Source organism: Zonotrichia leucophrys, chromosome 1A, assembly GCF_028769735.1.
Source record: "Zonotrichia leucophrys gambelii isolate GWCS_2022_RI chromosome 1A, RI_Zleu_2.0, whole genome shotgun sequence".
Lineage (NCBI taxonomy): Eukaryota > Metazoa > Chordata > Aves > Passeriformes > Passerellidae > Zonotrichia > Zonotrichia leucophrys.
In genome coordinates, this window is record NC_088170.1 from 17,503,037 (window position 1) to 17,516,013 (window position 12,977).

At 42.9% G+C, this 12,977-nt stretch overlaps 1 protein-coding gene and 1 long non-coding RNA gene across 2 annotated transcripts in view; one reads left to right on the forward strand and one right to left on the reverse strand.

Moving 5' to 3' along the window:
- LOC135442222 (uncharacterized) overlaps positions 1-12,977 on the reverse strand; it is an 82,672-nt gene that overhangs the window by 19,874 nt on the left and 49,821 nt on the right. The gene's annotated exons all lie outside the window — the stretch shown is intronic.
- The window catches only part of NTF3 (neurotrophin 3), a 48,724-nt gene continuing 36,509 nt past the window's right edge, over positions 763-12,977 (forward strand). Inside the window, exons 1-2 of the mRNA XM_064701785.1 lie at positions 763-831; positions 2,469-2,624. Coding sequence (XP_064557855.1) covers positions 2,607-2,624 — 18 coding nt within the window. The 5' untranslated portion in view covers positions 763-831; positions 2,469-2,606. The remainder of the gene's footprint in view (positions 832-2,468; positions 2,625-12,977) is intronic.

Genomic DNA, 12,977 nt, shown 5'->3' on the forward strand with positions numbered 1-12,977 from the left:
ACTTTTTTTTTTTCAGAACCTCAGATCCAAGGGTGACAGATAAAATAAGGTGACACTTTGGGAGCTGGATTGCTTCTTATTAAGAATTCAGAAACCTGCTTAAAGTGTGAAAGAAACCCACCTATTCTAAGGGTTAACATGAGGGAAGCAACCACCCCACACCCAGAATAACAGCTGAAGACGTAGAAATACCTAGAAAGAATCAGCTTCAGAACAACAGAAACATCTGTAGGGGAAAGGTTGGAAAACGGTAAGGACCAAACACGTCTCCATTTTCCCTAGCTGGGAAAACAGGCTGTCTACAATGCTTTTTGCAGTGCACACATATTTGGCAAGATTAAGGTGTCACATCTCAAATTACAAGGCGTCTGATTGCCCACAGACCCAGACAGAGGGCAAAACCTCTCCACTTGTGCAAGCTTTGGGAGGATTGCCTCCCATCAGAGGTAGGCAGCCCTTCTGCCCAGGTCATTTGCTTCTATTTTCTTCTAGACTTCTTCTTTTGCTGCTTTTTTTTCCCTTTTTTCTGTGGTTTTTTTTTTTTTTTTTTTTCGCTACTGCAAATGTGAAGTTCCCGGGCTAGGGCTGCCTTCAGAGGCTTAACCCTTTGCCTACCTTCAGAGGTGGTTTGTTCACCAGCCACAGGACGGTTTTCTATTACTAGCACTGTTTGTCTACTTCAGTAGATTAAAAGCTGAGTCACATTTTAGGTATTTCGCAGATCTGAATGCAGTGCTTGGGCTGGGTGGAGGATGCACAGGATTTAACTGGAGTTCCCTCATCTTAGCTGAAAAAGCTCTAAATCAGATGGAAACAGCATTCAGGAACAGGGTAAGACAAAAACCATTGGAACTAGAGTTATACAAGTTTGAGGAGGTTTGGGGTTTTGTTTGTTGGTTTATTTAGTGGGAGGGGGGGTTGGTTTCTTTTTTTGTTTGGTTTGCCTTTTTTTTAAATTGGCAGAGCAGCAAGTTTTAGTATAGAATTCTTAGGAGGTGGTGGTGGAAGATGACTTTTGTTCTCCATCTGGGTGAGAAAGGCGGAACTTGTGAGACAGACACAAATTGTGGAATCCCCTCAACAGGACCATTTAAATTGCAGAATCCTCTAAATGGGATCACTTTATGCTTGAAAAATTCCAGAGAAAGGACAATTGCAACTAAGAACACCATCTTATGTCAATCTATGGTGGTAAATATTTCAATAAAACTGTGACAACTTTCCAGGTAGATTAAAATGTCTTAAAGGAGATGGTACAAAGCTTTGCTAGCAGTAGAGGGCTAATTATCTTCAAACAGGGAAGGCAAAGAGAAAAAAATCCATGGTTAAACAGGAACAGAAAAAACTTATTGAGCTAGTAAAAGTATTCTTTAAGGAAACAATTTGGTGACCCTTATGATTTAAAGTGTCACCTCGTATCTTATATGACCACGTTCTTATGGTTATGACTCCCTCAATTAAGCTCAAATCAAACAGAAAAGAAAGATGACTTAAGCATGTAAATTTAGAGAGAGACTTAGAGGCATGCAGCTAAATTTATCAGCCATCTCTGTGAGTGATCTCTCTAAATAAAAAGTTTGGGAACCAGTCGCTGCTGGTTGCTGATGAACTTTCCATGTTTTTGGCACTTGCCATCCTTAATGGACAAATCTGAAAGTCAAAAGAGGAGAAACTGTACACAAATCCATTCTAAAGTCTGTTCTTACAGTGAGTGTTTCTCCAGCACTTCTTTTTGTGTCATGGCGGGTGACTTCCTTGACAAAAATACTGACTGAAGAAATAAATTTGTCAAAGATTTGCAAATAACTGGAAAAAAAAAACAATAAAAGGGAAGTCAGAGCAAGGGAGCAGGGGTTTGTGGCACTGTAGCTCTGTGTCTCTATTTCACCTGCTTGACATGTCCTACAGTGACTTGTGAACACAGGTAGGAATAGCAGCACATGCTGGCAGTGTGAGCAAAGCGTGTGCATGTGTGTGCATGTGGGAGACAGAGGGAGCGTGGGGGACAGAGGGGCAGGAAGGGGGGAGTGGATGGACCATTAGAGTGCAAACGCAGAGACATTCCTGCAATAAAATACTCGTCTGCTGAGAATCGCAGTCTGGAAGGGATGGTGGTGATTTAACAAAAGAATTCTCTAAAATGTTCCCTGGTGCTAATAATGTTCTTAAAAATATGAAGAGGTTTTGCCAGGAAGACGAATAAAGCCATCAATTGGATTTGGGGAAAAAAAAAAAAAGGAAAAAAGGCACAGGATGTTTTCTTAGAGCACACAGAGGGAAAAAGAACCTTTATGACAGTATTGCCATTTTCAAAAAAATGCCTCATTCTCTGAATTTCCCCAGCCGTGCAAGGTTGTTATAAATGGTAGGTCGGGAAAGCAAAGTGTGGCAATAAAGGGGTTAATCCACAAAGCACAGAGCCATCTGGCTGAGCTGGTTTGTTATAATCGAGCAGATTATGTTCACAGGACTCAGAGTTTAAGGCTCCTCTCCCATAGAGCAACTCTCCACAACCCAAGCAGACCAACTTTGGGACTTTGAATGAACATATTTACATCCACCTTTCTCTTCATGTCGACTTTTCTGGAAACATTCACACGGATGCCATGGTTACTCCTACCACGGTAAGAGAAATTTGACATTTTCTAATGGGGTCCTAAGAGGGCAGGGAGGGGAGGGGGGGGTCCTTTAAAGAAGTATAATGGGAAGGAGGTGCGGGTCTTGTAAGTGGTAGATGTATCCCAAATGTTGCCTTTCCCATTGTGCCTCCTCCTTCCCTCACCCCTGCTTGCCCTATAGTTTGCTTCAGTCCTGAGGTTCCCCTCTCCTCCTGCTCCTCACGCTGTTGTTTGGGTCCCTGGAAAGAAAGTGGTGAAGGAGAAAAGCAAGGTGCTACAGGAAATCTGATTTAAGAGGCAAAAGCAAAGGAGACTTTAGGTTTTGTCTTAAGAGGGAGACCAGCAAGTTCGGATATAACAAAAGGGATTGAAAATCTTGACCGTGGTTTGCGAGAACCAGCCTCAGCACACATAGCAAGCTTGCCCTCCGGCAAAGTTAGAGCCCGTGACAAGCAAAGCCAAAATTCCCAATTCCTAGACCTTGCCTGCCACAGGTAACCAGCTTCACTGGAGCTTTCATACTTTGTGTGTATGCCAGACACTGGAAACCCTCTTCATGACCTTTGAATTAATCCTCATTCTGTTTAAACCCAAACACTAAATTCTGTGGGAAGAGCTGGAGATCAAAAGATTCCCTGAACATCTGTGTCTAGGTGAAAAAGATACTCTCACTCTGTGCTGGAATAGCAGGGAAACTATTCTTACACTGCAGCTCTCAGCGTTTGGTGAGTACCTTCTAGGAATGCAGTAGACAACTAATCAACAGAGATGCACATCTAGAGAGCAAAATAGAAAGCTGTTTCTCATCTAAGCAGCTGAAATGCAGCTTGAAGCGTCAGTTACTGGCGAGTCCTTATGGAGACACCAAACTGCTCTTAGCCAAGAGGGGAAAAAGTCCTTGAATGGTTTAGATAGTTTTCTGATCAGTTCTTAATCCTTTATTAAAATAAATGGAAAAGCTATATAAAAGCTATAACTATAAATATGCAGTATCTGGAGAGATGGATATTTTGGATTGAATAGGTCTGCTATGTGCACATTGTCTGGTTCCTATATTGCAAAACCAGTTATTTAGAGATGACTCTGTGTGTGTGTGTGTGTGGGGGGGGGGTACTTCTCCCCCTCCCCCCTTTTTAAATAGACAGGGATGTGCATTATACAGTCCAGAGGATTGTTGAGAGCTACAGTCTTTCAGAAAACACTCTTTGCTCTCAGGCTCATGTGATTTGTTGCATGAGGAGTGCAAATGGCATGTAAAGTTTTGCCTTTGCATTTGTGCCTTCAGGAAAATATCCAGACAAGTAGGAGAGGCACTTTCAGGCCCAGAAATACCTGATATGTGCAAGCTTGCAAGTAGAGAAGTGGCACAAGAAGCACCTATAAGCGGGATGCAAGGAAAAGGAAAATCTAATAGTAAAGAAAAAGAAAAAGAAAAAGAAAAAGAAAAAGAAAAAGAAAAAGAAAAAGAAAAAGAAAAAGAAAAAAAAGAAAAAAAAAAGAAAAAGAAAAAGAAAAAAAAGAAAAAAAAAGAAAAAGAAAAGCCTTGCCAGACAAAAGCAGAGCAGCAGAGAATGAGAGAATGGAAGAGCTCAGCATGGTCCCAGCTGCTGGTAGTAAAAAGACTGGTCTGAGATACACGTGTAAATACCAGAGACTCTGTGTCTGAGCATGGTGGGGGGACAAAATCCAGGCATGATTGCAGGTGGAGCCAAAACATGGGGAGAAGTGGAGGTACCAGCAGAGCCAGCAGGGGGGTGCTTTGTGTACATGTTGAAGTATGCAGAACACGTAGGTTTAAGGGGTTTTGGTTTTGTTTGTATTGTTCTGCTGTGGGTTGGAGTGTTTTTCTCTTCGGGGAACAAAAAATGAAATGGTGCACATAAAGGTATATAAAAACTGGAGGGAAGGTGTAATACCACAGAAATAAAGTGCTACATGTTCACTGTTGTGCACTGGGGTAATAAAGGCAGGTGAGACATGCAAAGGTGGTCAGCTTAAAATGGAAACTGCTGCACATCAACTGGAAAAAGAGGATCTTTGTGGGTGGCAGAAAGTTTAGGAGCTCACAAGAGGAAGTAACACGAGAGAGAGATAGGAAAAGGTACAGGCCGGAGGCTGAATGAGGATATGAAAGAGACATACAAGGGTGGTAGGGTCTGCAAGGGGGAGGTTGAGTGTGGAGTGGGACTGGAGGGAGAAAAGTGAAAGCACAAAGGATGTTTGGAGGAGGAGTTAAAATGTGAAGTATTAGCTATTTGGAGAAAGGTATGGAAAATAATCTGCTATATGATGCTTGTGGGGGGCGTCAAAAGGAGACACCTTTGATTCTGTCAAGAAATAGATATGGGGATGTATTTACAAGGAAGGTATCAGAGTATGAAAGGCAAGGCTTGCATGGTGATGGAAACATGTGCCGAGAACAGGAACACAGAGGGAAAAATTAGCTGGATGGAGATAGGGTGTGATGAGGGGGTGAGGGAAAAAGGGTCCTGTAAGTATGTGAAGGGGTAACTAATTAGAGATATTTCAGATCAGGCTGAAAGTCTGCTGGAGTGTGCTGCCTGCCTGCAAGAGAAAGACAGAACTGGGGAAAAAGCCATGGGGAAGTGGTGAAAAGAAATTCAAGAGAGTGGAAGTCACAGGGGCAGGATGAACTACAGCAAGGATATAAAGCCATGGCAGGTGTTGAGGAGCATGAGAATGAGGAAAAATTAAGGAATGTAGGAGGCATGAATGAGGATGAAATGAAGATCTATGTTTTCTGTAATGCCTAGGAAAGAGGTGGTTTAGAGGAGACACAGAGTGACAGCAGAGAGTGAAGGGAAATTTGGGGGTGTGTTTCTTAGTAGGCAAAGAGAGGGAGTGGTGCAAAGGTGCAGTGGTTTGTTCAGCAGAACTGGGGATGCCTCTTTGCTGGGGAGTAGGAGCAACACAGGGAAAGAATAGGCAGTAAGTTACAGGGGAAGCAGTTGGGGCAAGGAACAGCAAGCAAGGAATAATGGGAAGACTGTGGGAGGAGGAGAACATACACAAACAAAAAGGAGCAATTTTCTGTTGCAACAGACGTAACAAATGTGTTTATATCTCTGTGGTAGGTATTGGCTGAGTGAAACAGCAAGAGGGAATGGAACAAATGTGCTGCTGGAGAAATGGCTATAGACATAAAGGGGTGGGAGGAGAAGGAATGGGAGGAAAAACTACCTGGAGGGCTGTATAAGCCACATGACTGTGCTGAGGCCAAAAGTAAAGTGTGAAGTGTGTGAGGAGGTGAGTGGAGTTGGGAGCTGTAGGGCATGAGGTGGAAATGGATGGGAATGACAGTTCCTGTTATAAGGAGTGAGGAGCTCAGTGTGGGTTGACACACAGCAGTGTGAGAGTGAGGAAGGGACCTGTCAGGATGTGCCTGCTTGCAAGGGCTGTGCAAAGAAAGGTGAAGGGAGGGAAAAGTTGTGTCTGATAAGAGAGATTTGTGTACACGGCATGCTCAAAGGAAATCAGGGAAGTACAGGTGATAATTGCAGACCTGGGTGTGGGGAGAAGGAAAACCACTTATGGGGGAAGGAAGAGTGATGAGGAGTGAGAAAAGTTTATGAAGACTTAAGGCATCTCTCATTATCTGCCTCTTGCTGTGAGGGAGGTTAAGTGTGCAAGGAGCACTAGGTGCATGCAGTACAACAGGAGAGTAGATTGGGAGTTCAGTGCAAGGGCACAGGTAAATCCATACAGACCTTGGTGATAGGCGCATGGATACATGGAATGCACAAGGGACAGGGGTGAATATGTTCGGTGGGTGCTGTGCTTATGGGACTGGCAGAGTTGTAGGTGATGAGGACAATCCAGGAAGAAGCTGAAACCCCTGAGGGGTGTGTAAGAGCCTTGGGTTGCTGTAAGAGATGAAGGCCTGTGTGCAAGTCCCAAAGAGCCACCCAGGAGGCCATGCTGACATGCAGGGTGGCTACCAGAGGCTAAGTGGAGCATCAATTATCCATTGTGCTCGTGGCAGAGCTCTCCATGTCGAAATCACTTACATAAGGCCAGCACCAGGGGTGAGTTTCGTGAGTGCTAGGAAAGCAATGTTTGCATTGAGAAGGAGGGTAGGAAAGGATGACTAACCAGGAAAATGGTTTGGTGCGTGGGTAGCAATAGGACCTGACGTGCTCTAGATGTACCTGCCTTCTGCATGACTTGCACAGCAGGCAGGCTCTCCTCTAGAGGTTTTTTGCATACTTTTTATGAAAAAGTGCTGAATAATCCTTAGAAAATCCCAGTAGATTTAACCATGATATTTAAACCAGTTTCATTCATAATCATACCAATGTACCTTATTTTCACACGTTAAAACCTCTGAATACTGCTCCTGGCACAAAGGGCAGAGAGGTTTCTCTGGGACAAGTTAACAGGGCTCTTGGATGAACAACGATTGGGCTGAGGCACACAGAAGGACTACAGATGTCAGTCAAAGGAAAGAGGAAAGCACTGGCTTTCTCCATGGCTTGAAGCAGTGCTGGAGTAATGTGCAGTTGGTTGAGGGTTGAAAACATAAGATACATCTTGGGCCTCAGAGAGAAGCACTAGGAACTTATTTCCCTTAAAAATAATTGCATTTATTGACAACAGATGTTCTTCAAATCTTGTCTAAAAACACCTTCACATTGTGTGGCTCGCCTAGGACTTTGGGTTCTTCTACACAGAGCAGGGAAGTGTTTGTTTCCACCCACAGCAGGTGTAGCTGGTGAGAAGATTGTGAGTAATCCTATGGAACTTGCACTGGAAGAAGTCAGTCTGATCACACAGAACCTCTAAACCTAAAGGTTGAAGCCACTGAGCCCAGTCCCATGGACTATGGTTCATAGATCCCTGTTCTGCAAGGACAAATTTCTGGTAAAATGAAAAAAGCAGCCTGTGAAATGATAAACAATTAGTGTTGTGCTGTGTTGTTTTGTGTTGTGTTGGGAACCCATTGTCCCACATTTTACACTGGTTTCCCACTGCAGAGTCCAGATCAAGGTCTCCAGCAGGACAATTTTTCCTGACAGTTTTTGCAGCTGGTTGCAATCTGTGGGAAGAACCTTTCTTCTCTGCTGGGAGTGAACTTCCCACCATGGCAGGCTGCAGGTGGAGGGAATGGTGAAGCAGTTGTCCATGAGGGGGAGATGCAGTCTCAGACACTGGGATTCAGATGGGCTGATATCACACAGCCTGCTCAGCCCACTGCCACCAGTGCCCCCCTGACCTCTGACCACGCTGCTCCCTGCACTAGGAAAATCAAAATCAAACAGTGGCATCAACCTGTCACCTGGCTGAGAAAAGAGAAAGGGATTGATAGGTTGTGGCAGGAAAGGGAAAAAAGCAAGAGTAAACAAGCTGTTCTCAGTGTGGAGAATGTGGGGCATTTGTGCCTGCCTGCATCCTTTGCAGCCATGACACAGCCAGAGAAATCTGCTTGTAAGGGGCTGGAACATCTGGGTATCCATGCAGATGTTTGACTGGCCATGTGTGTGTGTCTCCTGGTGCGTGTCCAGGAGCAGCCAGTTGGAAGGGCTGATGGAGGGGGATGGCAGCTGTTGCTATGTGGGAGAGTCTTCATGCAGATCATCTGTCAGTGAGGGATGGGGGGATCCGTCACTTTCTGAGGGGACAGATGGGTGTGTGTGTGAAGAGAGAAGTGCTAAGGGTGGATATGGAGTAGTTTCAAGGTTGTGAAATGAGTGCTAGGAGCAACATGCACAGCTATGCTCCTGATTGTATCACAAGCCTTAAGTCCATAGGGGAAGAGGAGTCCTCTACAGGAAACCTCAAGGGAGATTGCACTTCCCAAGGAGATAAAAAAAACCTCATTCAAGCATGCTGTTCAGTTCAGAGTCCCTTCTCTCCTTCACACAGTACAAGCAAGCCAGGAAAGGTGGCCTTTTCCTTCAGGGCAGCAAGCACTTGAAAGATCACAGCAGGACCATATACTCCTCCCTCTCTGATCTTTCCCTGCTGCCATCTCCTCTCCACTTCTTCACACACATGAGGAAGAGTCTTTCCCAGCTTGGCCTCTGGGTTTGTGTGGGGAATTCCCACCTGAGGGAATGCGTGACCGAGCTGCCACGTCAGGGAAGGCTGTGTGTCTGCGCATGTTCAAACAGAATTTGCTGGTTGTCATCTCAGGCCCAGAGAAGAAGCCTGGTGGTTGCATTTCAAGGCATACAGGAAGGATGGCAGGCTGTTCCAAGTTTCCACCAGGCAGAGCAGGAGTTGCAGCTTGTGTAGCCATGAAAATCCACACATTCTGCGGAGCAAAGTCCACTTATCTGTTAAATAACTTATCTGTGTTATCTGTTAAAAAAACCTACACCAGAAGTGATGAAAACACTCTGGAAGGATTGCAACCCACAGGGTAAGATTTGCATCAACTTTTCTAACATTTCCAATGTGCATGTTGCCCATAATGGAACCACAGCAAAAAATGTGCTTCTTCTCAGTTGATCTTTCATACATTCCAGCAATAAATCCCTGTATTTTGAGTCTGACCCTGCTATAGATTTTACATGTTTAATCATACAGTAGCTGAATTAGCATGTGAGAATCTGGTTAATTCAAAAACATATATTTCTAGGCATTGCCTTAAAAAAAATTCAACCACGTTTGCCAAAAATCTGAATCTGTACAATCAGAGGTAACTCGCAGGGAACTGTAGAGCTGCAGAAGGAAGAAGTATTTTGTATCTACATGAATTCAGGTTGTGAGTGTGAAATTTAAGCCCAACCACTTCTTTTGAAGAGCTCTGTGGTTAGACAAGTTTGAATACAACAGCTCTCTGGTGAATTCTGCCTCACCCAGGAGATAGACACAGTTGCAAGACAAAATCAGCTTCTGTCCCCTCCAGAGATGGGAATTGGGCAGTATTTGGTTTCTGCTCCAAACCAAGATGAGATACTTTTAGCCTTTAGGTGCCAAATATAGACCTCATAAATCTGATGGAGACCAAACAGAGTTGTTAAGAGGGAGGCATCATTTCATGTGCTGAGGGGCCTTTCCTGGATTTGTACATTTAAAAGTTAAAAAATATTTACCTACTTCAGTGTTTTCAGCTCCTGTGAGAGGTAAAATGATATCCTCCACTCATTTCTCAAACAATTTGCACAGTCAGATTTTACATGACTGGCTTTCCAGATGGATGTTGCAGAGAACTCCATAACATTAAAAAAATCTTCCTGAAAAGGTGGTTTTTCTTTGCTGTTTATCTATATTTGCCTGTTGTCCTACTTAGATCCCCTAACATCTTGACCAACTTTCCTTCTTTGTTACTGTTCGCTAAAGATGTCCCTCATATATTTTACTTAAGCTGTCCTTTGTTCAAGCTCATTCTTTTCTTACAGGGTTAATATTTTTCCTCCAAGCATTTCTTTCAATTTATTTCCCTCTAAGCATTTCTTTCAATTTCTTAATTTTTTTCAGTGTTCTGACTTCCCTCAATTTCATCCAAAACTTTGTGGCACCAAGGCATTCAGGAATAAAAGTGATGTTCCAAAACCAGGAGACCTCCTTCCTCTATTTGCCTGCCTTCTGCAATCACACTGACTTTTTGCACTCACTATTTTTCTCTTTTGTGTCTCCCTTCTACTGCAAAATAACTTCAGTCTAATAAATCCAGCACTAATTCCTTGTTTAAATCATGACTAATTTTCAGTATTATAGCTTTCCAACTTTCTCCCTAACATTTAATTCAGTGGGTCTGAATTGATTTTTCCTAGACAGGCCTTTCTCCTCTGAATCTGTTATTTTCTGCATTTTTCTAACATACCTCTGTCCTTCTATGTAGCACTTTCTTCTATCCTTTCCATCCTTTCTATCCATTTGCAGCCTGTTCCTTTTCCTAGTTCATGTTTCTTCAGATCTACTCTTTAACATTTTCAGATTTAGATGATTTTTGAGGTCCCTTCCAACTCAAACGATTCTATGTTTCTATGATTTCTACAGAGTAAAACTCTTTATGATAGAGATGAAACCATCTCATCATATAGGGACAGCTTTAGAAAATACTGCCTCAATATGTCTTTCTTCCTAGATATGCTCCAGATGTAACTAGAACAAAGTATTAATTTATTTATACAAAATATATACAAAATGTATGCATTAATTAATCTGGGCAGAGACTTTTTTTTCTGCTCAGAGAAAATGTCTGTGTTCAAACTGCCTTTCTGTGTTCCCGTGCTGTTCAAACTGCCTTTTTAAGTCTTTAATTGTGAAACATGTTTAGTTTTCCTGTTGAAAGACAAACCATCACAAGCTCTGAGAAAAGAGAAACAATCTAAATACTACTGCAAGATGAATTTGGGGAGGTGTTGTTGTTGTTTTACTAAAAAAACCAAACTAAAATAAACAAAAGCTTCATGGAGTTAAATGCTGCCCAGAGAAGTTAAAGCTGCTTTTCACATCTGCTAGGATAGGGAGTGGTCTCCCTTGGAAAAGTTTGAGTTTTGGGGAAACAGAAATGGTTTAAAATCCAGTGATTTTTTTTTCCTGTCTTTCTTCTAGTAGGAAATCTTCCTGTGATTTTTTTTCCCCAGAGGTTCTCATTTGCCTCATTCCTCTGAAATACAAGCTGATTAATTTTCAGCATCATCTGTTTTTTGAACCATCGTTATTAAATCTTATTGATTTAGTTGTCCTTTGATGAGTTCATTTTTTTACCTCAAGCTTTCTTTGCCCCTCTGGTTCAGACTGTGCCTTTCCTGACTCTGGTTTGACACCAGCACTTCCACTGATTCCAATGCACTTCTGATTTACACAGTATCAGGGCAAACATGGCAAAAACCCACCTGACTGCAGGTCAAATTCTGCTCTCAGTTGCACCCAGGAAATCTTACTAATATTTGTGAGGCTGTTACTTTGAATTTGTGTCTTGGGGTTTGTTTTTGGGGATTTTTTAAACCATGAGTGCACATCCAAAGCATTTTAGTATGTTGAGCCATAGAAATCAGAGAAGGGGAGAGAATATGCCTATATTTGATAAGTAGTATTTTGATTGGAAAAATTGCAACAAATACCTTTTTTTTTTGCTGTTGTTGGAATTTGCCAGTTCCTCAGAGACCAAGCATTTTCCCACTTGTTCTAATAAATCTCAATTAAGTCTCTGTGGACACCAAAGTTTAAAAACCTTTAAGGCTTCTCCCTTGCTCAAAACCCTGTGTCCTTGTTGACTCATCCACCAGCCATCCACAGACCAGGGAATCGGTACTTGGAGCTATAAGGACAAAGCCAGTGAAGCACATTAACCTAGAGAAAACAAGGGCACGATGCTTCTACCTCACAGGGGACTCTTGGACTCAGGAGGCAAAGAGAAATTCCTCAGCACTGGAGAATTAAATGCAACAAAATTCATCTCTAGTTCAGTCTAATATCTCCTAATACGGTCTGTCTCTCTAAGATCTCAGCCAGCCAGATAGAATATTCTTCAAACCTCTGTCACATCTAATTTTAAATTCATCAAGTGACTGGGCTTCTACCACTCCACTTAAAATTTTCATACCATCTCCCATCCAGCTTGAGTGCCATTCATTACTACAGGATTGAATGCTTTCCCATGGACAAGTTGTTAGCAACAACACAGTCCTGGGTGGCAGTAGAACAGCTAGCAAGAGACCATTTTAGACAAGTGGTTTGGCTTCAATGTTATTTTTTCTTTAGTTAAATTCTATCAGTTACCTTTTTGTGATGGCATTCCTTGAGGAAAAAGTGAAAATAAAATGTGTCATTGTTGAAAGCAACAGAAATATTTTATATAAATAGCCTGTTCTTGGAGAACAGTTCTTTCTCAAAAGAAAGGTTGCACTGGTGAGGGACAGGATGAGAGGAAATTACCTCAAGCTGTGCCAGGGTAGGTTCGAGTTGGACATCAGGAGGAAATTCTTCATGAAAAAGGTGGTCATGCATTAGAAGGGGCTGCCCAGAGAGGTGGTGAATCCCCATCCCAGAAGGTCTCCAAGAGACAATTGGACCTGTCACTCAGTGCTCTAGGCTGGGTGACAAGGTGGTGTTTGGTCACAGGCTGGACTTGATGTGGACTCGGTGATCTGGAGTTTTTTTCCAACCTCAGAAATTCTGTGGTTCTCTGAAAAGCTCAGTACCATCTCCTCAAGATGGTGGGTATGTCTGTAGCCTGGCAGCAACCTGGACAGTGTTCCAGGAGGTAACTCCATACAAATTACCAGGCTTGCACCTTCCCTCATGGAGAGTCTCCAGATTCTCCAATCTATTAGCAAAACTGCACCAGGATAATCAACCTTATTTCTACTTGGATAGCAGTGCAAAGCTCTCCAGGGACACCCAAAGACACCCTGCAGGCTGCTGTGAAGACATCCTGCTGTATAA